Source organism: Desmodus rotundus, chromosome 2 (genome assembly GCF_022682495.2).
Source record: "Desmodus rotundus isolate HL8 chromosome 2, HLdesRot8A.1, whole genome shotgun sequence".
Lineage (NCBI taxonomy): Eukaryota > Metazoa > Chordata > Mammalia > Chiroptera > Phyllostomidae > Desmodus > Desmodus rotundus.
In genome coordinates, this window is record NC_071388.1 from 166,826,233 (window position 1) to 166,854,061 (window position 27,829).

The window sequence follows — 27,829 nt, forward strand, 5'->3', positions numbered from 1 at the left end:
CTCAAAGTCTATGCATTTGACTCTGTTACATTGTTTAGGCTGGGATGTAAAACAGGGAACAATAGAGAGAAAGGCTCCATTTGGCAGGTCCCTGGCCATGCCCTTGCCTGCTGGTATTATGCCCAGGGGGAGCTGTGCTGGTACAGGAGTCAGGATGCTGTCTGCTTCCGTGCCTGCGCTCTTCTGGGCTCTGAGAAGTAAAGCATGGGCTACTTCACTGGCAGAGCCATCTCCCCCAACACAGACGACACTAGAAAACAAGAAATTAGGTAAAACAATGCAAAACTTCAAAATAACTGATAATAATTCATGAGATCTAGACTTCAAAATATTAATCTCATATATGTTTTAAAGAGTTTATTTATTTATTTTTAGAGAGGGGAAGGAAGGGAGAGAGGGAGAGAAACATCAATGTGTGGTTGCCTCTTGCGTGCCCTCTACTGGCGACCTGGCCTGCAACCCAGGCATGTGCCCTGACTAGGGATCAAACCAGTGACCCTTTGGTCTGCAGGCAGCTCAATCCACTGAGCCACACCAGCCAGGGCAATTCTCGTATGTTCTACATGCACAATTACTACACACCTTCAAACATTTTAGCATGTGTCAGTGGATAAGAAGGCACTGGCACTGCACTGGTGAAGTTTACTCCATGAATACAATACCTGGATGATTTTAAATGGGTGAAGAGGTATTAGAACATTGGAAGATGTGAATTTATATCTGGCCTGCCTTTTGCTCTATTACTATCCAAAAACATAGTATTTTCATTTTTTATGTTAATAATTGTGAGGTACAATTCATTTCACTGATGCAAACAAAAAGTCATAAAATCCTGCTAATTTTCAAGATAGCCCTGAAGAGACAGCAATAAAAGTCATGTAAAATACAAGGCTGTAACTTGAGGGACTGCTAATTATCATAAGTACATGTGTGTAGTAATCGCAAACCTGAACCGGTTTTCATCTTCTGGATGTCACTGCTACTTGGCGATTCTAAAGCCAGTGTTACTACCCTTTGGCCCTAGTCAGTACTGCTAATCTTTTTAATGATTTCATGATAAGTAGACAACAGGGGTGTGGAAGTGGGGCTCCATGAAAGTAATGTATAAGATGTCAGACACTTGTTTCACAATCATTTGTATTTAAAAGATTCAAAATAACCTTAAGTAGCAAAATCACCTCAACTTTCACAAAGGAAGATTTTGTTATTGAAAGCAGGTATCACAACTCAGGGTGGACAGTGATGGAGCCAAAAAGGGAGGAAGTGTTCAGTCTAAGGGAGAGGCACTTCTCAGTGCCCGCCACTCCCATCGTGTGGGAGGCAGGCCTCCAGGACTGCGTCTTCTGCTTTGTTTTCTTTTCTAGAGAAGCCACAGATTCTGATTTCAGGTTGGGTCACCTAATTTGTAAATACTAGCATTCTATGTATTGAAAAACTCTATGTGCCAAACAAAACGGCCTGTGGGCCGAAATCAGCAGGCGTTACTGGCTCCCTAAGCTCCAGAGGTTGGTGAATCCGGAGGCTAAGGGAACTTTTTCCATCACCTGTCCCCACCTTGCTCTCAGCCAGACAGCCCCTGCACCTAGCTGAGGTTTAGCCCCATGGCTGTGCATAGCCTGGGCGATCCAGGTCCACTCTATTTGGAAGAGGCGCCAGGATATACAATACGACCCAGGCCATTTGTGGCTTGGGGTATTATTTTATTTCTGAACTGATTCCACAGGTTCACATTGCGGCCACTGATTCAGAAAATCGTGATTATATCTACGGAGGGCCAATGTTATGTCAGATGATACATTGGCTCTTTTCTGTTAAATTCTCAGAATTCTGTAAAGTAGGCATTAACCTCATCTTTATATATGGGAAAGCCAAGGTTTGATTTGACTCTTATTTGTATGATTTTAAAGATCTCTGTGATCAAATTTTCAAACATTCTACTAACTTAATTACAATTTCTAGATCCATGCCTTCTTCCTGATGAGGTGTGGTGTGGCCCAAAAGGAGCACACAGAGTCATCACACAAAGCATCTAACTTAGTACCAAAGATCTTGACTCTTCCAGGTACCATGGCACCACCTGACCTCTGGGATTCTGCATCCAGTTATGGCACCATGTAGCTACTAATGCATGGCTAGAATTAGTGGAGATGGCCTTTCTATGAACAGGCTCTGCTACAAAAACCTTTGAAATGTTATGATAACAACATGCCGTGATAAGTATTTTGAAACTATAACAATGATAATTACAACAATAAAGTAACATTTAGTGAACAATTACTATGTACAAGGCACTGTTCTCAGCACTCACCATGCATTAACTCATTTAATTTGAACAATTACTATATGCAATAGACATACATATACCTTCAAGTTACAGGTTAGCAAACTAAGGCACTGAAAGATTAAGTAACTCTTCCTACTTCATACCATAGTAAGTTATAGAATGAGGATTCGAAACAGGACAATTTGGTCTTGGAGACTGCACTCTGACTCAAGATAGTATTTTCCTTTCCTATATGTAAAAACTTAATGAATATAGCCTTATGAGAGCTTTACTATTTTGAAAATCAGTTTACCAGTGTAACATATATGGAATTAAAAGAGTTAGGAAGGTATATGTTTATTTATGTTGATTATTACTAGATCATGAGGATCCTCTCCAGTGAACAATGTCTACACACTCCAGCAGTGTATTGCAAGCAACAGTTTCCAAAGCCTACTGTGAATGACACACTTATTGGGTAGAGAAGATAATTAAAATTAACGCCTTGTGTTCATTCTGAAAAAAAATAATGTATTTTTTAATAAAATATTTACCCTCAATCAGTCACAATCAAGTAACTGGTGGGTCGCTATTAACACTCTCAATAGATTTGCAAGAGGGGTCAATGCTTTTCCCGATACTCACAGGGGAAAAGCCAAGGACTCGGGACTACAGATGCAATGTGTGCAGTTAGGTAACTATAGGCTGGCACGCTGGAGTTTCCCAGGCCTTACCATTAGATTTCTCCTTCTGCTTTCCTATGCCCGATCTTGAAAAGTGGATGACTGTCATTCATTGATTATCATTAATTGTTACTACACAGATATGAAAGAAACAGAGCCTAACTATATACATCACAAATACTTAAAAATTATAAGTCCCAAGTATATAGCTAAAAACTAATGAAAACATTTAATAGCATATGCTATATGACAAATATAGATTAATAATATAACCTACCCATCAAATTCCTCCAGTTCGCACTCCTTTAGCAGTGACAGAGCATGCCCTTCATATTCTGTTACTATTTTTAAAAATAAATAAAAACAAACACAAAAGGTGAAAGTCTTAAACAAAGATCTATACTTTTTAACTTGGTCTGGCAAAATAATAAGAAAAACATATGGTCAGGCCATAAAACAACATTTATTCTTGGATATTTATATTTTAATCATGAGAAAGAGGATTAAGTGTTACTTGCCTGACGTGTTTTATAGCCTTATGCAAAAGAGGGTCATATCTTTGTTCCAACTACATAAGTCATTTGGGGATATCCCACACAGAACAGTTGGGTAATTTATCTTGGTGCCTGTCCATTTAGTGTTCCCTAAATAAGATACATTTCTTTAAAATCAGAAGCCTAAGAGCAGGAGTATTTTGAAAATAAGGCATATTGGCTGGCATCAAGCAGTCAATGTTAAATCGCTTTGGCAACCTTACATGAATAAATTACTTGAAAGGTTAGTGTAAGATTTACATACTAGAAGAATGTGTATCTGGAACTGCTAGACTACAAGGAGGAGGAGTTGGATGTGAAAATATGAAGCGAAGCCAACACCAATGACAACAGATCCAACGCCGAGGAGGGTGGCACAGGCCCACCAGAGCTGGATCCTCCAAGGAAATGAATCTGTCACTCCCTATCGCTGTCTCTACAGTTATGATGCCCTATGCAGTATTGTAAATGCCAGGGAAGACAGGATAAACTGGCACACTGCAGATGGCACCAAGCATCCCAACCACACTTAGCATTTCCTAGGGCAGCTCTGCCAGAAAAGACAGCCCAGCTGTAGCCACCCATCAAAGATTTCTGCTGACTGACATGACACTGCAGATGGATTTTTTGTGTAAGAATGTGCATCATTATATGCAAGATTACATTAATCTTTCATGCCTGTCTGTCCCTGGTGCCAGCATGGTTCAAGCTTTTCCTGCCATGTTTTTAGATATAGTTAAAAATTATTAGTCTTGGTGTCTAAAAGAATCATTCTGTATCCAGCAGCATTACTTTGTAATTCTCCCATAGCTTATTCAAATGTGTTATATTCACATGAATAAAAATCTCTATGTGACATTCTACTCAAAAGAAGGCTACAAGCTTAGAAGTTTAAGTTATAATAAATGATTTCGTATTGATCATTTATTCATAGCCACAGTAAGTAGTTGCAACCTTAAATGCAAAATAATAAATTATTTACATACACACATTAAAAATAATTACGATATTATGAAGACATAGTTATGCTGAGAATCAGTTTATCAAGTCTTGCTTTTATAGGAAAGCTTTCTTTGGAAAAGCTTTTCAAACCCAAGCTGTATTTTAAAGCTATAAAGTTAGCTTTAAAATTATGTCATGGCTGAATGCCCTTTTTATTTAGGTAAAATATGAAATAATAGTTCATTTTTTTCTTTTATCTTGTAGCTGGAATTTGATTATACACTGACAGAAATTACCCAAGAAGAATAATTTTTAAGTGGCATTTTATATAAGTTAAAGAAAATCACACAGCTGGAAGAAACAGACAGAAAAGATGAAACACGACTGATCACAATATATTAGGACAAAATGAATAAAATCTTTGACCTCAGGGAGTTTGCATTTTGGAGAAAGATAATGTATACTATTTTTTAAAAAATACAATATTAAGTAGTAATAAGTGATTACAAAGAAAAATAATGTAGGGGGAAATGAGAGAGTAATCTGGACTACTAATTAGATATAGTAGGAGTCAAAATATGTATTTAGATGGGGTATTATGGGCTCTGGAATCAGAAAAAGCCAGGTCCAAATCATGCTGCTCTGAATGAACATAAAGAGTGGACCACTGGGCAAATGTGCTTCCAGAAGGTTTCTAGCCTCCTCTTTCATCTGTCCCTTTCCAATGAGACCCATACCCTATACCCCTTCTGCATAGGAAATTCAGAGTCTGTTATTTCTGTGTCTTCAGACACACGGTTCTCACTGCTGGGATCCCCCACCCTTACCTTCAGTTCAAATGTTACCTCCCCAGGTTGACAAAGCTGGAAGAGAGTAATGTCTTGAGGTTGATATTGAATGTTGATGAGAAAATGGGTTGAAGTAAAATCAAACAATGTCATTTGGATTTAAGGAAACCTTTTTTGGTCTGGTGATAAAATTATATAATTGGATTGAATGCTGAGATATAATTTTCTTTCCTGTCTTGTAGGTGCTTCAAACTTAGTAAACTCAAAAAGGAATCCACCATTTTCACCTTTAAATATATTTTTGCTCCACTATATTGTTCTGTTTGTGTTCCATAATGCACTCTCCATTGCCCAAGACAGGAAAACGACTTCTTCCTAGATTACCTCCTCCTTCACTCTCCACAGCCACTACATGGTCAAGGTCAGTTGCTTCTGGCTTTAATTATGCTGCAGCATCGCAGCATTCCTCAAGCCAATGTCCTATACGTAGTTACCACCCTCTTTCACGTGTAGACGGAAACAGCCTCTTCTCCTGGCTCTCTGTGACCTTTATCCCACTCCAGCCGGAATGACCTTCCTCAAACACATACTTAATCAGACTACTTCCCAACATAAACTCCATTCATGACTCTCCACTGTCCCCAGGGATAAAGTTCCAACTTCCTAACTGGCATTTGATTATTAGAAATAGGATTGGCCATTTACATCCATAATTATTTAAAGGATAATGAAACGAACTCTTCACCTAGAATTTTCTCTCTCGTTAGCTGGCTATGATGCACGAGTATCTACTAACCAGAATTTCAATCAGAAGCAGGTAAAATAGAAATGAGTAAACGCCTCAGCCTGCTAATATCTTTTGTGACTCAGTTTTCTTAATATCGTCTTGTTTTCTACTGTGTGATATGAGGAATAACAAGAGGCATCTGCAAAGAAGGGAAGGTTTCAGTCAGAGATACAAAGAGTCAAAGGGAAAAAATTCAAAGAGGAGAGTTGCAAGGAGGGAGAAAGAAGAAAGTGACAATAAACTTCACTTTCTTGACAGTTCTGCCCAGGGCCAGACAGGAAGTAAAAATTCTCTGGTGACTGACCGGGCACTCCCATGGGCCCTGAGCTGGCAGGGCTGCATTCCCAGAAGTATCTTTGACCATAGTAATGACAATGAGCATGACACAGCGTAGCAATCCTTTGTTAATACAAAGATTCACTGAAGGAGATAGAACTGCCCGTTACCAACAAGGGAGATCAAGGATAGTTACTGTACCTGTTTTCAAATATCTCAATGACTCTTATACAGAAGATGGGACACATTTATGTCATTTATTATGTATTACCACAAAAGATAATACTGACTGTAGTAGACAAAAGTAACAAGGAGGCAGATGTCAGCTCACAAATTCTCCGAGTTGTGCAGTTTATGCCTTGCACAAAGGCTTCGGGCCAAAGAGGCAGGTAGGCCTGCAATCCAGCCACACACCTACCCAACCTGCTGCGAGATCTTGAGCTAGACCAGCCCAGCAGGGCATCTTTTTGTAAGTCAGCACAAAGGACGTGTCGTTTTTTAATCTGCACAGGGACCCTGAATTCAAGATAAGACTGTCCATCAGCACTGTCCACTAAAGGCACACACTGACTCAGCCACAGGGTGCCAGGCTGGGCTGGGTGCTCATCCCTGAGGAAGGTCACACCCCTGCACTCTACCTCATGGGGGAGACTGAACTGGAGGGGCTCCACGTTCTTTCCAGTTTGATTTCTCTGCTGCCTTGACTTTGTCACTTTATTTATCTTGGAATTATCCTATGAGTCTAGGATCTTTCAAGATTCCTCTTCCCTTTAATGTTCCAATTCCTAAAGTCTTCTCTGCTTTGGCAGGAAGAGAAAGAAATGGTATTGCATGCCAGCACGGGCTTGCCACTCATGGTTGTCTTTGATACCAAGTTATTAGGCAAAATAATTCAGTTCTTTCCAGCTTCTTCCAGAAGTTTTTCTGAACCTTTATGAAATAAGATACTACATTGGTGATGGGAGTAAGCAACATTAGTCCATCTCTTTCTAAAGATGCTGACATATATTCAGACATAGTTGGGGTTTCAGCATAAGCACAACGAAAGGAATAAGTGTATTTGTATGAACGTGACGAGGTGTTTAAAAGAAATTCATAGAAAAAATTGTAACGACTATATCGAGCTATAATTTTTCAAATCCTGCCTCATTTGTATAGCACCATCTTCTAATGAATTAATCATTGTATAGAATGTATTATGTAGTTCAAATTCCATGTGGACTCAGCAATGTCCACAAGACACACTGAAACAGTAATAATCACACTGGACATGCAGAAAACATATGCTCATCCTGCTTTATTCTTTAAGATAATTATTCTTTCAAGTGAAGTATGAATTGAATCTTACCATCACATGATTTTACGAAGCTGCAGTGCACAGCCTTATGACATTTCCACAGCACTTCATAATATAAAGGGCAGTTTCAAATATATTACCTGATTCAAAGTACAAAACTACACCCTGAAATAGGCAGGAGGATTCTAAAACTTCTCAAGTACCCATGTGTTTATTCAGTCTTTCACACAAAATACAAAGCACTTTTATATGAATATTTAGCCAATATATATACTGAAATGTTTCTATAAGTAAAAGATGCAATTTTATAATTTTGCCTGTAGGAGGAGTGTTAGGCAACTAATAATTAGGCGTTCTGCACAAATATGTAGACTCTAAATTTGCTTCGTGTAATATTCTAGTTTTATTTTACATCAAACTAAACAATATGCAATAACATTAACAAATTTAGGGGAGAGAAAGCCCTAGAACATCACATTTGTCTCTCCAACACAACCATTTTAAGAAGGAAACCACATTCCTATCATTAGCTCTGCCTTAGGTCAGACTTCTGTACCAGTTTCCATTCCTCGCGTCTGTCTCTCTTCCTGTCTGCTCCCTATTCTGCTGGCAGAATCCTTTCTGCTAAACCAGAATGCAACACTATGATAAAAAGTTTATACCAGCTCCAGATCAATGCCTGATGACCAAGCTTCTGAGTGTAGCATAAAGATCCGTCTGTCATCTGGACTCAGACTTCCTCTAGTGTACACTGCTGGGAGCCTTTCCAGAAGCCCATTTGCCCTTTTTTTCTCCCTCCTAGAACCTGGATTCCGCTCGGTATTCTCCGCCTTCAGGAAAAGGGGGTACCTACCTCCTTCAGCCTATGGGAAGAGTATGGACAGTTAAGAGAGTGATTGCTCCAGGCTGGGCATACACACTCTACGTCAAACTAAAAGGAAGAAATTCAAATCCTCCTTCAAGATTAAAGCATGGTGGATCTCTCACATAAATATTTATTCAAATACATATCGTGAGATTTATTCAAATTTCACCCTACTACATTTGAATAAAGAAAAATCCAATCCACAAGCAACCATTTTATGATGACGGAAAAGACCAGATTTAAGGTGAAGTCGAAACTGAAAGGTGGAGCAAAAGAACTCCCGAGATATTATGGTACAACACACACACCCTACTGGTATGTGCCGGCTGGCTCGCCTTCCTCCCTCACGTTCCTCCTGCTGCGTGTGCTCGGAACACCGTTATTTGCCTCCTCGGCCACTCCAGAGCTGCCCAGTTCAAATACTTAGAGTCTTGTGATAAAAATTAACATGACCCTTTTTGACTCCATAGCTCTTTTATGTTATCCCAATTATATTTATTTTAAATATCTATTTGAGTCCCTAATAAACTACAGGTCACTCAAGAACAGGTAGTATAGCTTATTCATCTTGCATTCTGCATGGTGTTTAACACGAATCACTCAACAAGAGCTTCTAGAACTGAGTAATATATAGCACTATCCACGTAAAACTGGATATTAAATCAAAACAAGATGAAACAAAAACAAAGAAATTGAGTTTGCCAGTAAGTTTACTCCACTTTAATTGTCTCATCCTAATGTGAATGTCAAACTTGTCCTCCGGCCAGTCTTTGAACACCTTCAGGGTGGGAAGGAATGACAGGTCTGAACGGTTTTGTTTTCTTATAAATCACCTAAACCAAGAGCCACAAAGATGAACGGTTGACTCCCACACTACGATTTTATTTTAATTCAGAAATTCCTTTGTGTTTTTATGGTAGTTTCTCTTGAACTTCCCTTGTCGTAGATAGATGCCTTTTCCGGTGGCTGACATTCCCACGATGATGGCCTTTTCTCCTATTTTTAGAAACTTCCCTCCACCCCAGTTCATGAAGTCATGGGGTGCGGGCTTCACTAACCTTAGCAACATTGCTAAGAAACCCCTCCCCTGCGGCTGCAGCTGAGCAAAGCCAGTGGCTCTGGACCCCATCTCCAGGAATTTGTAACTGGGACCAGGAAATCCCAAGCGCACTCTGGCCTTGTCTCCTGAGTGGGCTTATTACTCAGTACTCTTCATAAATTAAAACATGCCATAAATTTTGTGTAGCAAAGCTACATAGAGATAAAACCAGAAAAATTTAGGTGTGATTACCAATAGCATCAATCCTGCTTCTCAGTCCACTCTCCCTGTAGGAAAAATAATCTTGTCTGAAAAAATAAAGACATTTGGTCACCAAATTCAAAAGTTGAAAATGATTTTACTAACATTCTTCCTATTAACTTCAGAAGTAGCAAATTTCTATTTTCCTGGGCACAAACCTAAGCACCTTTCTTATTTGAGACAATGGATTTCAGTGCTTAGTTTTGACCTAACCAGCAGGGGTCAGAGTCAGAACAAAAACCACCTAAAGAAGGATTCCATGGAAAGGCATCAAATATTTAAGGGAGCAAAAATCAACTGCTTGCTGAACTGCAGAAATAACGTGTAAACAGCAAACATGTCAATGAAAATGTCAAAAAGTGTGTCACTCCCTTTAATGATACTTAATAATTTTTAAACTCTGGAAAATGTTTTAAAGAGAAAATACTAATATTCTAATAAAAACATCACAAAAAGGAAAACATAACTAAATTTATAATCCTGCAGTTGGCTGCAGTAGAGGTTATAGAAACACTTAAAACAGCATTAGGTGTTTCTGTACTGTCCTAAATTCAGATTAAGAACACATTCAGGTTATTTTGCTTCCTTAAGTGTACTTTTTCTTAAATGGTAAAATTATATTCTGAAAATGACTTACTGGTTACATCCGTCTTTATTTCTGCAATCTTCAACAATGGTTCAACCTTCTCATAATAGACCTGGGTAGCTTCTTTTTTGTGGCTTTGGGGGTTAAGGAGTATTTTTAATGACTTTGGTCTGTTTGGAAAACCTAAGAGGCAAGAATAAAGACAAAGTTATAGTCTCTGCCAGCATTTTAAAATTCCCTTTGAAACCATATAATAACTCCAATTAGAATGTTATATGGCTATTTAAATAGTATTTGTTATTTTTATTTGAAATTCTTACGAGTTTTCCTAAAAATGGCATTAGATTTAAACATTTACATTTCCTAGTAGTGAAATAGGAATATCCCTCCTAACATAACTATGAGTTATAAGAAAGTATTTAATTTATGAAGGAAGATGTGAATGAAATAAACTTTGTGAATATTAGGCAATGTTTTTATGTATTTACCAAATCACAAATGATATATATCAAATGTTCCTTTAGCATTTGTTTCTGGGAAGAAAAGCAATGGGCTGTAACAAATAGAAAAGTCTATTTCCTCTCCTTGGATAAATATGCTCATAATTGGAACAGGGCATTCTGGTGACCTCAGGGCTACCCAGGCCTGACCTGTGGGCTGGAAGAGAGCATGCAGGGAAGGGGCATAGCCAAGAGCCAGAGAAATGCATGCTGGGAGCTAAAAACAGAGCTTAGGTCGAAGTTCAAGCCTGACAAGGGGCCAGGGGAGAAAGACTCTTCCCTGGGGAACTGGGATAGCAACCCCTCTCAGCGGGGATTCGATGATAGTGCTGCCTCACAGTTGGGGCTGAGATTTGATACTACAATTTTCTGGGCTCACAAGATGTTTATCCCTTAGAACCCAGTTGGAGCAGGTGCAAGCAAATCTTCTGTTGTTAGGAAGGGGCAGGAGGGACAGAGGAGCCAAAAGAAAGCTGATGACCGGTTCCTGGTAAGTTGCTGTCACATGGCCAGGAGTCAAAGTTAAAAAAGCAGTTACTAATGTCCGTTTTTAATAAAGCCATTACTAAAGTCGAATGAAAAATGTTCACTACACCAAAGCCAGTGCTTCAAGTGGAGAAAATTTTTCATTTCTCACTTATTTGACATGATTAAATCTTTCAATAGCACATATCGCTTTGAATTCAGGGAGAGTTGGGATGAGGAAGTAATAGGGTCTTGCTGAACTCCTTACCTGCTCTGTAATTGCCCTGGGGTCCCTTTTATGGTAGGAGGCCTCTGTTAGTCTCCTAAACCTCAAAGCCATGGGCAATTCCTTCCTTCTTTTTTAACATGAGTGCCCAGGTTCAGGAGATGGTAACTACTTCCTTCCGTTCCTCCCGCCCCTCCTGGCTGTCGCCCTCTGGCTGGTGTTCCCCAGGTCACAGCATGGGAACTTTGGTGTTCTCCTTCCATCCCAGCTCTGACCAGCCTTATGTCATTCAAAAGATGCCATGGCTCACCGCTGCCTGCAGAGCAAGCCCAAACCCTCGAAATGACATTCAGCATCCTCCCTACACAAACTCCTGCCCACCTTCTCTCCTTCTCTCAACATGTTGAGAAACATTTATTGAGCATGTGTGCTGAGTGCTGGGAGGAGGGGCAAAGCAATTACAATACGATTCATGCTTTAAAGGAAAAAGACTGATCCACAAATAGAGGCAGCACAAGAGAGAATGGACTTATTAACAGAGTCACACAGTGCGAGGGAGCATAGGAGAGCAGGGTGGCTAATTCCTATTACAGATCTGGAAAAGGCTTCCTGGAGAAAGGATTATTTGAGTGTGGTCCTTGGCTCATCCTGTTTACACTACTTGAAATTCCCCCTTCCTCACACCTCACCCTGTTCCTTAGCTAAAGAGCAGGGGTGGGACAATGGAAGAATTCTGCGCGGTGCAGCCGGCACAGCGAATGCACACAGCTAAGTGACTGCGAGTGTTTCGTTCCATTTCAGCTTCTGCATTGTGCCTTGGAGCCATGTGTTTGCCAAATACCAGGTATTCCAGGCCTGCCTTTGTCCAGATGGTTTTTCCTTTACACTCCACCTTATCACCATTTCTCTAAAAGTTCTACCACTTTTTCAAACCTCACTTCAAATACCACTTTTTCATTGAAGCCCTTCCCAATCACCAACAGAATTCACCTCTCTGGCTTCTCACTCCCACTTTTCTCTATGTGCCTCTGTTAACTATTTTTTTTATAACACTTATACAAAACATTCTGATGAAGTATCCACTGTCTTATCTCCAGACTCCCACTGGCCAAACCTGGACAATACAAAGTGGAATTAAGACAGTAATATACCATACTAAAGGGAAGAAGGGAAACCACTGTCTTATAGTAGCAGAATGACAACTAATAAATATGGGAGAACTTACAGAGTTAGAAAATAACTGTTTTCAACCATCAAAATAACAATGATTCAGACAAGAATCAGCAATGGATGCTAAAACCATCAGTGACAGCCAGTTGGAGAACAAAATATTGACTTATTCTTAAACCCTGTCCCTTCTTATTGTTCTCATTACAGAAGGTTAAAATGTCCCCATTTCCAGTGAGGAAAGCTAATAGACACAACCTTGGTCAAGTGAGCAAAATTGACACCACCCTTAATGGCACAAACAGATGCATGTGCCTCACGATACCCAACACACAGCCCCAAGAACACACTGCCAGGTCTGTGGTGCTCCTGCCCAAGGTGCGTAACATAGATCTAACATGATAAGACACTCAGACAAACACAAACTGGGGAGCATTCCTAAAATAACACTGCCTTAAACTCTTTTTTAAAAATATGCCCAAGCCATGAAAGACAAAGAAAGGCAGAGCACCTATTCCAGATTAAAGGTGATGTGCGATTCTGAATCAGGTATGACAATTTTGTTTTAAAAAGTCAGATTCCAGGTATATTTTAAAAGGAGAGCTGATAAGAATTGTTTGCTTTTTGGATATGGCTTGTGGAAGAGGACAGTCAAAGAGCAGTCAAATGTGTGGCTGGATGAAAGGGAAGTAAGGATGTAAGAGGGGTGAGGACTAGTGAAAAAGTGGTAGAGCCTAGAAATTGTGGTCTCGGGGAAGCTGAGGGATTTCAGAAGCTGGGAGAGTAGAACAGGTGGGCTAGGAAGACAGAGCACATGGAGGGTAAGATGCTTGAAATTGAGACTGAGTTACAGCTAATCATAACAAGATTTGATGAGTTTCCATATTCATCAGAATTACCTGAAGGGCTTATTAAATGCAGATTTCTTGGTCCTGGTCCCAGTCTTTTGGACTCAGTAGTCTGGGGTGGGGTCTGAGGGTTCACCTTTATAACAAGTTCCCAGGTGATGCTGACGATATTGGTCTGGGGGCCCCACTTAGAAAACCACTGATCAAGAAATATGGCTATGGGAGGAGGTGGGGAATGTGAAGTGCAGGTCAAGGTCTTTGAAGAAGAAGACATCAAAAACTGAGAGAACTTCTACAAAACACAGAATTATGACTGCAGGGGTGCTGAAAGGAGTGACATAAGATGGGGACTCAAGTGTTCAGCACTGGGAGCGGAACACAGTAGTTGGCACAGGACTGAACAAGTAGTGGAGCTGGTGGTGTCTGATGGATTGAGCTTCAATGCTAAGGACTTTTAAGAGAGCAGACTGAGAAAACGGTCCCAAAATAGCAGTGAGCTGCCAGGAAGACCTCGGAACACTGACAAGGCCTCTGGGACCAGTTGTATGAAATCTATGGCCAAGAAAACAGCCACCACTTGGGAGGACTGTCTACCTGACAAATAATCCAATGTGTCTTTCATAAGTCAATGTCAAAATAAAGATGAGGGATGGAATGGTTTAGCTTAAATACATTTGCTTCAAGGAATGATCCTTGATTAGACACTTGGTTGGTACAAATCAGCTGTAAAAGGCATTTTGGAAAACATGGGGATAATTTAAATGATAATAAACAACTATTGTCCATAATGATATTTGAATATTTGTAAAATGTTTCCTTTTAAACATACATACTGAACTATTTCTGGGAGAAATATCATGATGTCTAAAATTTACAATAAAATGCATTGACAAAATAAGATGTTTGAAACAGATATGAAAAAATGTTAAGAACTGTAGAATCTAGGTGGTGGAAATATAGGTGCCCATTGTAATATTTTTTACATGTTTGATATTTTTTCATAATATACTGACAAATACCTTGTTATCACCCTTGACTTTTCCTCTCAATATAGCCCATATCCACTAAGTCAATAAATCTAGCCAGTCTGATCTTCAAAACAAATCCAAATCTGACCTCTTCGCATCACCTCCCCTGCTCCTACCCTGATTTAAGTCACTGTCTCACCTGGATTACAACCACCTCCCCTTAACCAGCTTCCTGCTTCCGTCCTCTCTCACACTCAGACAGTCAGTCTATTCTCCACTTGGCACGCCGGTTACATCATGTCACTCCTGCTAAAATGCCCAAATGCCCCCCCATTTTCCCCAGAATAAAAGACAAAAACCATATAAAGCTTGCAAGGCCCTTCATGCTCTACTCCCAGTCACTCCTGTGACCTCGTTTTCCGTTACTTTGCTCCCCTCTGACCTGACTCTGAACGGGGCTTTCTTGCTCAACCTTTTGCATTTACTGTTCCCTCTGCTTGGAACATGTTTCTTAGATATCCACATGGCTCCATTTTTCCATTACTTTTTCTTTTTTATAAATCTGGATGTGTTTCTTTTTTTTAAATTTAGTCTTTATTATATTTTTCCATTATCATTTAGCCCCTTTATATCCCTCCTACCCCCAGCAATCAATCACTGTTGCTCATGTCCATGAGCCCTTTTTCCTTTTCACTCAATCCCTCCACCCCCTAACCACCCACTCCCCGCAGCTGTCATCTGCTCTCTATGAGTCTCTGTTTTGATTGTTAGTTCAGTTTGTTCATTGGATTCCACATATGAGTGAAATCATATGGTGTTTGTCTTTCTCTGACTGGCTTATTTCACTTAGCATAATGCTCTCCAGGTCCATCCATGTTGTCACAAAGGGCAAAATTTTCCTTTTACTTACAACTCTCTTCTAAAACTTCACAGCCAATAAAGCCGTCCTTGATCATTGCCATATGATAGCAAATACTTTCATCCCATTGCCTGGTGTTACTTCTCATCATATGACATCATAGAAATATATTTAATTTTTTCAATTTCTTTTTCATATAGACTAAATGTCTGTGTCCCCCCAGAATTTATATGTTGACATCCTAATTCCCAATGTGAGGTATTAGGAGGTAGGACCTTTGGGAGGTGATTAAGTGATGAGAGTAGAGATGTTATGAATGGGATTAGTGCTCTTAAAAAAAGAGACCCCAGAGAGCTCTCCAGCTCTCTTCCAGCCATGTGAAGACACAGCAAGAAGAGGGCTCTCACCAGAGCCTGACCATGCTGGCACCTTAAACTCAGACTTCCAGCCGCTAGGACTATGAGAAATAAATTTCTGTTATTCATAAGCCACCCAGTCTATGGTACTTTGTCACCACAGCCCAAATAGACTAAGACACCCAACTACCACTGGAATCTAAGCTACCTGAGGTCAAAGACCATGTGGTTCTGCTATTTCACTAGTTCCTAGAATAGTACCTGGCACACAGTAAATACCCCATACCCATATATGTGTGTGTGTGTGTGTGTGTGTGTGTGTATATATATAAAATGCATATATAATATATAATATTAATTCATATTCATAAATACCCCATATATGTATATATGAGGTATTTATGAATATGAATTAATGTTCTTTTAAGATAAACTAAAAGTTAAAGAAAAATAAATTATAAACTGTAATTCCAATTGTGTTAAAAAACAAAATATCAATCCTGCAAACAATCATGTTAAGCAAAAAGCTTTCATTTTGAAATTGCTGTGATGTAAAAGAAGTCCAGAAATGAAAACACTTATGCTAATTCCTAAAATAAAACTAAAGGGCTAAGGCCAATACTTCACAAAGAACCAAAGATTTATTAAAAATATATACTTTTTGCAATAGATATTTAAATCCTTTGAAAGAAATAGCAAGCATGTGAAAGCTAACAACCTCACTGCTGCCAAGTTAAGCTTTTAAAAAATAAAAATTCAATCCCTATCTCATACTCCTCATACCTACAAATTTTAAACCAACAGAAGAATTACATTTAAGAGCTGGTGAAATCTTTTCTAAATTAAATTTTACAGCAGCGATGAAAGTACATACTGACCTTTGTGCTCAGAATCTAAAATAAATCAGGTTGCCTTCCACAAACACATCATCAGTTACAAGAAAAATCAGAACGCGACCCTGGAATAAACTGACTTTAGTCTACATGGCACTGATTGGTTTTGAAAAGTAACCTCAATTGTCATATCCTAGGCTTGGACTCAATGCCGTCCCTCAGCCCCGTCAGGGCCCTCGGTGCTTCCTCATCTCACGAGAGAAGGAAAAGGCAAAGAAGTGTGTAGCCAAGGGTTTGGTACAGGTGAGTGAAGATGCTGCTGAGACAAAATTCACTAGCTGAGACTGTCAAATGATTAGGTCAACCTACCCTCCATGAAAAGAATTGTAACAATAGAAAAGCACTTGGAGACTTTGAAAACTAGGCTAGGAAGGTATGAAAGAGGAGAGAATTCTTTCAATTTTAAGCAATTTTATTTATTTATTTGTTTGTTTGTTTGTTTATTTATTAAAGTTTAATTTTGTTAACGAGAAAAAGAGACATGTGCATCCTAGCCCTCTTGTCCAAACACTAAATACTTCCATGTATTACAGGAATGCAGCACACTGTAAAGATTTATATAAAATCAGGGGGCACAAAGAACTCTGTGGAAAATGGTTTTCAACATGACAGACACAAGGCGTCAGGCAGGCATGACCTTACCCTTCGTTTACCCTGTGCTGGCAAACTGTTGGCTACAGAAGCTGCATGGAGACACAGAGATCCCCCGAACTCCTTGACAAAGTGAGCCTCCAAGTGATCATTATTACTTAGTCTTAATTTGACAACCATATAAACACCCCCCAAGAAGATCCTCGAAGATTAAACTACAGGTACGATTCAACATCCACATGTAACTGACTAGGTTCTCAGTCCTTCGGTAACCTCTCAGTCCATACTCTAGAGTACAGACCTTTAAGCATGCCAGTTCGCAATGCACCAGCAATGTAAAACAGGACGGCCAACTGTTCGCCTGTTAGTAACGAATGTGCTAATAGGTACGAGTTCAAACTTGATCTATCAGTGAGTCAATGAACCATGAAGGGTGGGGGTTAATCAGGGTGCTCTCCAAACAAAGGCTCCTGAGAGCTGCGGGGACGCCACTCCCAGACTCACATCTGTGCTGTTTTGCCAGCACGATGGGACTGCACGGTGCCCGTCGGCGTTAAGAGCTCAGAACTGTGTCATAGTTTTGTGTACACTCACAACCACTTTTTACAGAAAACCACCCAAACTGTTGCAAGGAACAAACCCAAACATGAGAAATAAAGGCCTCAGTTTTGCCACAGTTCTCAGGAGCTATTAATATTAAACTATACCCAGTTAATGTATAACAGTGATGGTAAAAGCCTAGCCTTTCACACATAAGATCTGATAACCTCCCAGTAGAGCTCAGAGTTGGAGATATTTTATATTAAATGCATCAATCTCACTTTAGCATCAGCAAAAATTTATTGATGTGCATCTTTGCACATATAGATGAAAATAACTCTGTGTTATATGGTTTAAAGTAACAAACAAGCCCAGTAACTTCACATGCAGCCCACCAATGAAACACATCTTCCTAACAGCTAAAACAGACTGAACAGCAACTAAGAGAAAAAATCTCCTGCTGTTGGTATTACTCACCTTGATACTTCAGCATTTAAATAATAAAGATGTCAAGACTATAGATAGAGCAAGAGTAAACAAGCGGAAAGGAGAACAAAAAAAGAAAACAAATCTAACCAAATATATCATGCATTTATTTTTACCAGATTTTTGTAATCTGGTAAAGTGAATTTTAATTTTTTTTGCAAGATGCTATAGAGTAGACCTATTTTGCTAAACCATTTTCCCCAATTAAAAATTCAGAGTAAAAAGAAACACATGTTACTGGCTTTAGAGAAAGTTGTGGGGTTTTTCTGCTCTTCTTAGAAGTGGACCACAGAATTAGCTGAAATAATTAATTAGCATTTAAATATCATTACATTTATAAAAATCCAATCTGATAACATAATTGTACATTAAATCCTTCAGAAACTACAAAATTAACTATAAAAATGTCCGGGAATAATTTCATGAACACTTTTTAATTCGATGATCTTTATCAGTTAGAAAGGTTTTTCACAATCTCTCTCTGGATCACGTGTGTGTGTGTCTTTGAAGGTTTTTAGTTATCTGCAGGGCCTCAAAATAGACCGAAAAATCACAGTTTTTAGTATTCCAAGAACATATGTTCCACTGCAAAAACGAAGATTCTTGAAAAAATTTATGGACTGTGTAATATATGTTGCCAAAGAAAAACCTGAGCTGAACAGTAGATAAAGTGATAAAAACAGATTTTATTCACAACATTTATAATAGAAGGAAACAGACCTCGGCAGAGAGCATGGTTCATTTTGGAATAAAAAATGGGCAACTGAGAATTTATAGCAGGATCCCCGGGGCGGGGGGGGGGGGGGGGGGGGGGTGTCAGTGAATGGAAAATTACTAAGACTCAGAGATAAGGGGGATTTGACTAAAACCACCTAACAGACCGGAGGGATCAGGTATCCCCTGGGGGATGGTGGAGGATGAAGAACCTGAGCAGACACTGAGGGTGATCAGATAGGGAGGGTGGGGGTTCTTCCTTTTACAAGGAAGTAAACAGAGAGGCTTCAAAAAAGGTTCAGGAACTAGATATTTATCAAAAATGAGCCCTGCATTACACGTGGTAATGATATTATGTTTCTAAAAGCCTAACAGTTCTGTACAAGAAAGCTGAGAAATAATTCTGAGGGATATTCTCCATCAAAATGACATTGCTTTGGAATTTCCGTTTTGGAAGACTGTAGCAACTGCGTGAAAAGTTTTGCTACATGCGTTCTGGTCCAAGATGTCAGTTCTCCCTAAGTTGATTCACACTCGAAATACATGCTTTCAGTCTAGGATGCCAAAAAAAGAACCACCAACAAATCTTGAACTTATTTTTAGTAGGTTTATTTTTGATAGAGGCACGGTTGCAGCTATTCTGAAACAATTTTGTATATTACTGTGTATCACTGAGCAAAGAGATAAATGTTACTGGGAGGCAGGGTTCTTACTATGGGAGAAGAGAGACACATGCATGGAAAGGGAAGAAACAAGAAAGAATCCTACAGGACTGGACTGGGATTAGAGTTATCAAATATAAAAGTCCTGACTTCTAATCAGTATTTCCTAGCTCTGTCTGTGGTAAGAACCTAAAAGTTATCACAACCTAAGAGCTATGCACACACCCAGCACTCAGATTTTGGTTTCCTAATACTATTCCCCACCAAAAGGAGACAAAACTACTTAGAAAAGTGGCTCATTCCATGGCCAGGCAGAGAAGGTAGAAGATAAGCCTGGAATACAGTGTTGTGCAAAAACTGAAGAAATGCTCCCAAAATTGATGGCAGCAGGTTGAAAGAACATAGGAGCCAGCTTTAAGGGGTTCCTCAAAGTGTCTTCACCTCTACATCTCAAAGAAAACTCAGTTTGTATAAAGGGAAATGGCTTGTCTTTCTCTTTAAAGCTGCTCCTTTATTTCAGTTCCAGGGACTCACATACACCAAGGCACGAAATCAAAGTGTATCTGTATCTCTCTCTCTCTCTCTCTGTATCTCTCTCTCTCTCTCTCTCTCCTCCCCTTCTTCTTCTCTCTCTCTCAAAGTAAGGAAAAAAAATGTCCCTAGGCAAGGATTTTAAAAAAAAGTTTGAAATTCTTTTCCTGGGATGGAGTAAAAACTGTAAAGGGAATGTAACATACTCAAGGGCAGCAGAGGACACCACCGACCCAGTACACCAGAGAACACAGATGAAGGGCCCTGCTCCAGATTTAGACACATACAGACGCATACATCAGGGCTCCTCTACCACATACTAGTTGTGTAACCTTAGATTGTCCTACTTGAAGCCTTAGTTTTCTCATATATAAGCTGAGAGATGATAATGAGAATAATAATAATAATAATAACTTACTTAATTCCACTATTTGCTAAGTCATGCATTATTTTAATTCTTCAAATTTAGCAAAACACATAATATTCCTTTTTTATGGGAACATATTTGTAGTTATTGATGCTAGTATTATGAGATTTAATGAGCTAATTTATAAAAATTGCTCACAAAAGTGGATCATAGTAAATGGTTAATAAATGTCGGCCATTATTAAGACTTCAATTTTTAAAATAATGACTTCTTTGTAATTCAGTAAAGGAAAAAATGTTAGCTACTTTGTTTAATAGCATAAAAACAATTCAACATTTTGCTGGGTATATTTAGAGAAATCCTTATTTAGACTTTGGAATATAATCGCATAAGATATGACAAAGCACACCTAATTTTTTTTTCTCTAGAGAAGACATTTAGTTACACAAAATACACAAAGGAGTTTTATCTAGCAGAAGAATTTGAAATATGCCAGAAATAACTTGAAAATCAACCAAATCCTATTTCTCCAGATACTCTCAATGACTGAAGCAGGAATATGATTTTCTCCAGTCACCAACTACTTGTTTTTAAATATAATTATAATGAATTACATGCAAAAATAGATTCCTCCCTTAAGATTAAAATGCTGTAGAAGCCCGTGAGAACCACTTGGGAAGATGGTCTTGGGTCACTCATCCCAAGTACAAACAGCATTAATAGTTTGTAAAGGGATGATCCTGCTTTTCCTTCAGCTAAGAGTAGTACAGCTGCAAGTTACAGCTGATGTTAATAAGAAAGGAAACTCATAAAGTGACAAGAGAAACCCTTGGCACGTTTGTCAGTTTTTGACAGGCTCTTGTGAAGCAGTCCCAGGAAGAAGTGATGACATTACAAGACTCAGGAATAGGTGTTGGCTAACATTTAAGAATATTTAACATAATAAGAGTATATAATGATCTGCCACCTGTAATTAGTCCCAGCAAAAGTAGCTTTGGTAAGTGCGGAGTGCAGAATTTTATACGTGTTCAATAAATCAAACCTGTGTTGTTCAAATCTCTGACATCTGTGGTTCTGGCCCGGGCAAAACCTTAGAAACACTGAAGGGACTTCTCAGGGGAACTCAGGCCCCTGTCCATCCAGACCCATTTAACCAAAACCCCTGAATTTTCAGACTCAAGAACAGCAAATCCTGAGAAGGATGAATTTTTAAAAACAAAATTCACACATGCATACGTCACGCACAAATGCTACCCATTTTTATTTCACTCTACTCTGTTTTCAATTTCTCTTTTTGTTTGATCATTTAAACTTACTTCCCATTCTCTGCTTGTTCTATCACGTGAAGTTCTAAGGGACCGACTGCTCGGTTCATTGTGTCCGCAGACTCTCACGGAGATTTCTCCCACTGCGGACTGCTAGAGTGCAAACGTCCCAAAAGGTAAAACCCCCTAGGTTCAGGGTAAATACCTTTTTACATTCTTTACTAAGCAAAGTTTCCATGACAATGATATATTTTCATTTACAAATTTGGTGAAATTGGAGATTTATTTTTAAAAGATTTTCTTTTTAATATGTTAATGTCCTTTGAAGAGCTAAACAGTGCTATTAATCATTACAAATATAATAGAATTCATTTAATTTCACTGTTTGCCTCTGAATGTCCAGCTAAGGAAGTTCAAGAAAAAGAAAGAAAACTTCAAAGTAAACTCATTTTTAACTCAATTTCAATCTTTCATTTGATAAACTATATTTTTCTTATTTATAAGTTGATTGATACACAATATTTTATAAAATTATAGGAAGGAGATACATTTAAATATATATTTAATAAGTGACATATTGAAAAGAATAGAATTCTTTTATTCCAAGGCTTTGTTCCAAGTCTGATCGCCACAGTGAATGTATACTTCAGTACCTAGAAAGCGTCCCGAGGTCTCTGTGTGCCTGGAGGTGAACCACAACAGGCATGACAGGTTAAAATATGCTAGTAGGTTATCGTCCCAGGGATGACTAAATCAGAGGTTTTCAAGTATTTTTGCTTTGCAAGCCTTGCTTAAACAAAGCCTTACTCAGCAGTAGTAAGTATAAGGCGTATCAATGAGGAGGGACACTGGCTCGGCAGTGGGTGGCAGGTGTGGATCCTACCCAGTCAGGCGTATCCTGCAGGGTGGCGGGGACAGTCCATGAGCGCAGTGGGAAGCCACCACAGGAGGCAGACGTCACAGGATCTCTGCTGCACACAGTACTTCAAATGGGATTGGACTTCGGTGTGAACCAAATGTAAATGAGTAATACATATTTAATCAGTTTTCACATCGCTATAATGTATACTGATAATAAAAGCATATTCAGAGGTGACATGCGTGATTTCAATGCCCAGCTCAACTGGTCATAAAACAAAATGTCACATCACTTTTTCAGTGCTTCAAAAGAGAAACTGTCCATATTTCAGACACAATGTTCTTGCAGAAAATAACTCGTCCCTAAGGAGACAAGTGTTGCCAATTCAAATAGTGCCTCACCAAATGTCTGAAGCTATCATACGTTCAACATACAACAACTGCTCTTTTTAAAATAATCATTATAATGTTGATTTCCAGTTTATTTTTGCTTATAAGTACATCATGTTGCAACATGTCCAAGTAAAATTTCACATTATTCTGTTCTTCTACTGAGAAAAAAATCTTTCTGGTTCACAAAAATATAATTGGTAATATCACTTGGATTTTGAAAGCCCAAAAATGTATTGCACCATGATTTTCTTATACAAGACAACATAAGCATTAAACAAAATCATGTTTTTAAGAAGTCCAGGTTTTGGCTATCAAAGTATCATCACATGGGAAACAGATTTGACAGCCAGTGGGAAACTAGGAAAACTCTTCTCGGGAATAAAAAGCAAGTAGTTTTTCCATTTACTTTCTTTTTTATATCTGAAAACTGAGTGAGGCCGTTGAGCGAGAAGAGCAGGCTTCATTACAAGGACAAAATGTATTAAGTAAACAACATGACATTTATATTTGCCTATTTATGAAATTAGCAGTTAGAAATGAAACAAAATTATCAGAAATAACTCAACCAAATATGTGCTAAAAATACCTTTGTTCATTGTCTCTAGGTAACCATTAAATATTAAAAATAAATTAATAGAGCCTAAAATGACAGCAAAATTCCATGGTCCTGTGCTGGAAGGGTTCTTCTATGCCTTGACCATTTCTATTTTCTTAGTTCCAGCTATTACCTTCTCTGCTTATTTTTTTAATCCTTACCTGAGGACATGTTTGATTTTAGAGGGAGAGGGAAGGAGGTGGAGAGAGAGAGGAAGAGAAACATTGATCAGTCTCCTCCTGCACACTCCCTGACCAGGGATCAAACCCACAACCTAGGTGCATGCCCTGACCAGGGATGGAACCCGAAAACTTCTGGTGTATGGGACAACGCTCCAACCAATTGACGCACCCGGCCAGGCCTTCTCTGCCTATTTTAATATATGAATATCCCCCAAGATTCCTTATTTAGTCCTCTGCTTTTCTTTTTAATTCTGTTCTAGTGAAGATGGCAAGCTTTCATCTACTCCCATCACATCAACTCTTCCTCACTTCTTCAGGTATTCCTCTCCAAATGCCAGCCTGCTAAAGGTCTCCAGTAGGATACTGTAATATATCCCAAATGCGAATATGCTTTAAAGTATAGACTCTAGTGGCTAGAAGAAAGGTTAGTTCAGGATCCAGAAGAGCTTACAATTCACCATTCCTAGGAAACCCAAATATGCAGAGACTGATCACACCTAACTGAATAAAATTAACATATCTAATGTACCTGGTAAATGTAAAGGTTGCACCTGTTTGTTTTTGTATCACAGATGTAAAAACAGCAGAAAAGACCGTGTTAAATGGCTTTCACCACAATGACTATATACTAGGCTTATCACTGACTACATATCAGCCTTAATTACATTTTTTAAAGATTTGAATTTCTGAATCAATGATCAATGGTTATGATCCTTACGAGTTTGTTCATATTTTCATGTGGCCCTTAACACATTTACAATAACAGTTTCTTTGTCTCCCAGGGCAAAAGTGTTTCATCCAGGGTTACATCTCATTCATCTTTGTACTCCCAGCACTTAACACGGTACCTGATACAAACTGTGTGTATGATGAATTAACCAATATTGCCTATTAGTAAATTTATTAGTAAAGTTATGGTGTTATATTACTAATAATTTTTAAAATGCTGTGATTAAGTGCATTAAAAATTAGAATGCAAGAGGACTAATTTTCAAATAAAAACAGAAATAATTCTAAGATTCCTTTTTTATATTTACAAACTCACTTTAACTTGGTCAGTCTTTGTCAGTTAGTCTTAAAACTTAAAGTCTTTGAGAGTTGACTTCCTTTTCCTCCTAGTACTGCCAATTTGTTCCTTCCTCAAAAAGTTATCATATCTTATTTGTTGCTCCAGTTTAAAATATAAATCTGCATATTTGAAAGTAACTCAATATCCAAATATACAATACTAAAATTACTATTGTTAGACTAATTAGAGTAACAGAAAACTAGTTGAGCCTTTCCATGTCTTCTTCAGGTTTTTGTTCACAGAGGGGAAGAACCTGGGGAAAGGTGTACAAGGATGGCAAGAAAATAATTCCATTTACTGATTTAGACAACATTCAAATAAATCAATGCAAAAAAACTTAATCTACTGGTTTTGCCACAGCATCAGTTAAAACCAACTTCTTTGGACTTAAAAGTAGTGATGCCTAATATTCAACTGTGAGTCCCTACCTCCCCCTACCCCTGGCCTCCAACTTAAGTCAGGTCTGCTTCAAACACAAATTCCTTGGATGGGGGCTTTTTTACAAACAAATTTGGAAACCAATGAATAATCACCAACTGCCAAACTTGATTCATTGTAGCACAAAGCAGAGACATGGATGTGAGACAGGAAGGTAATCCACAAATGACCATACTCCATGGAAATCAGGGCCAGCAGAGCAGGAAGAGGTAAGCAATTACCCTCATCCCGGAAAAGCTGGGAAAGAAAGCCACTTACTGCGTGATGTGTGAGCCAATCATGTTTGATTCTCAGATGACAGACACTTTAATGAACGCCTGGACTACAGGGATTTGAAAGTGAAAGAAAATCAAGGGGAAAAAAATCAAGGAAACATCAAGAAACAAACATTAAGATTGTAAACTTAAAAAGGGAGTGTAGGTATAACACAGTGTTTGGTAGAGAGCTTTGGAGCCTCCACCACTATTTGTGTAGGATGAAGGTGTCGCTGATCTGTCAGTTTGCCCCTCCTACAGGACCTGCTGAGTCCACTAAAAAATAAATAAATATTTTTAAAAATAAACAAGTGGGACTACATCAAACTAAAAGGTTTTTGCACAGCAAAAAAACAAAACAAAACAAAAAAACTAAAAATATTAAGACAACCCACAGAATGGGGGAACATATTCACTGATACATCTGATAAGGGGTTAATATCCAAAATGTATAAAGAACTTGTAAACTCAACACCAAAGAAACAAACAATCCAACTTAAAAATGAGCAAAGGAACTAAAGAGACACTTCTCCAAATAAGACATACGGATGGACAATAGACATACAAAGAGTTTCTCAACATCACCAGTCATCAGAAAAATGCAAATTAAAACCACAATAAGCCACCATCTCACACCTGTCAGAATGGCCATCATCAATAAATCAACAAACAACAAGTGCTGGCAAGGATGTGGAGAAAAGGGAACCCTAGTGCACCATTGGTGGGGATGTAGACTGGTTCAACTACTATGAAAAACAATATAGGTTTCCTCAAAAATTTTGAAACGGAACTGTCTTTTGACCTAGCAATTCCACTTATGAGAATATATCTGAAGAAACCCAAACACTAATTCAAAAGAATATATGCACCTCTATGTTCACTGCAGCATTATTTACAGTAGCCAAGATACAGAAGCGACCCAAGTGCCTACCGATAGGCAAGTGGATCAATCTATCTCTCTTTTAATTAATAAATATGTCTGTACTCCAGAATCATGCCAAAGATATGACTCCATTCACTACTGCCTTCAATGCTGAAAATGAAAAATACAAAAAGCAACATTCCCAAAAATGAGAGCCTAAAAGATGTAATTTACCTACATTTTCACCCTAGACCAAGCCAAAATATCATTCATTAAGCTGAAACAAAAATTGAATAGTTTATTTTGACAAGTCCCTCTACTCCTATAAAATTGCATTTATTAAATTAAGCTCTGCTGATATGTCCTCTGCTTACTCACTATGGGCTTTATGGGTGAGATATATTGAGGAAGCTGCCTCTCACCGTCACCCCGCCAGCCCTTCATAAGTCCCATGGGAACAGATACCCTCAGACCTTCAGTGCAAGGAAGAGCCTTGCCTGTCTTAATAACATGGCCCATTCTTATTTTATAGACCATGGACGTCTCATAAGTAACTGCTGATGTTAGGGAATTTTATTCAATTGATCTTATTAATTTTTAATTTTTATTTCAGGTTTAAAAAAATCTCTCCTGACATGAGATAACACTATAAAAGACCCTACATTAAAGTGGAATGCTTTAAGTTAAACATACAGGGTAGGGAAATGTAGATTTACAGGTGTTCATATGGAAAATACAATAATAAATAGCACAAGAATAAACTCTGTTTTGCATACTCACAGCTGTAAACCTACTTTCACCCCACCTTATATACATACAAGGACTGTCTGGAAAAACTCCAGCCATTGTTAATATAATAACGGTTTGCAAGACATCGATATAACCTGGCAGCCCAGGAGAGTGGACTGGAATGTGCATGTGTGAACAATGATAACTTACTACACTAGTCAGTGGGGGGTGCTAGATGTCATTGAGTGAGCATGTGTACTGTGTGGTTTTCACATTCAAAATGACTGAGCGAGTAGATCAACAAGTCTGCATCAAATTTTGCATTAACCTTGAACATTCCTCTGCAGAAACTATTTGGATGATTCAGAAGGCTGCAACTATGGGCAACTGGTGATTGGCAGCTTCATCACGACAAAATGCCCACTCATGCATCACGTCTCATGTAGAGTTTTTTGGCAAAACATCAAATCACCCAGGTGACTCAGGCCCCCCACAGCCCAGATTTGGTGCCCCGAGACTACTGGTTTTTCCCAAAACTAAAATCACCATTGAAAGAGAAGAGATTTCAGACCATCGATGAGATTCAGGAAAATATGATGGAGCAGCTGATGGTGATTGGTAGAACTGTGTGAGGTCCCGAGGTGCCTACTTTGAAGGGGACCGAGGCATCATTGTCCTGTGTACAATATTT

The 27,829-nt window shown here is 38.7% G+C and overlaps 1 protein-coding gene across 5 annotated transcripts in view; it reads right to left on the minus strand.

Moving 5' to 3' along the window:
• CERKL (CERK like autophagy regulator) overlaps positions 1 to 27,829 on the minus strand; it is a 96,086-nt gene that overhangs the window by 19,628 nt on the left and 48,629 nt on the right. For all 5 annotated transcript variants that reach the window (XR_008426185.1, XR_008426184.1, XM_053918824.2 and 2 more), the window contains 3 exons: positions 10,372 to 10,503; positions 3,224 to 3,287; positions 108 to 250 (listed from right to left, as the gene is read on the minus strand). Coding sequence is in view for 3 of the 5 variants with exons in the window: in XM_053918824.2 (XP_053774799.1) it covers positions 108 to 250; positions 3,224 to 3,287; positions 10,372 to 10,503 (339 nt within the window). In the remaining 2 variants the exon portion in view is untranslated. The remainder of the gene's footprint in view (positions 1 to 107; positions 251 to 3,223; positions 3,288 to 10,371; positions 10,504 to 27,829) is intronic.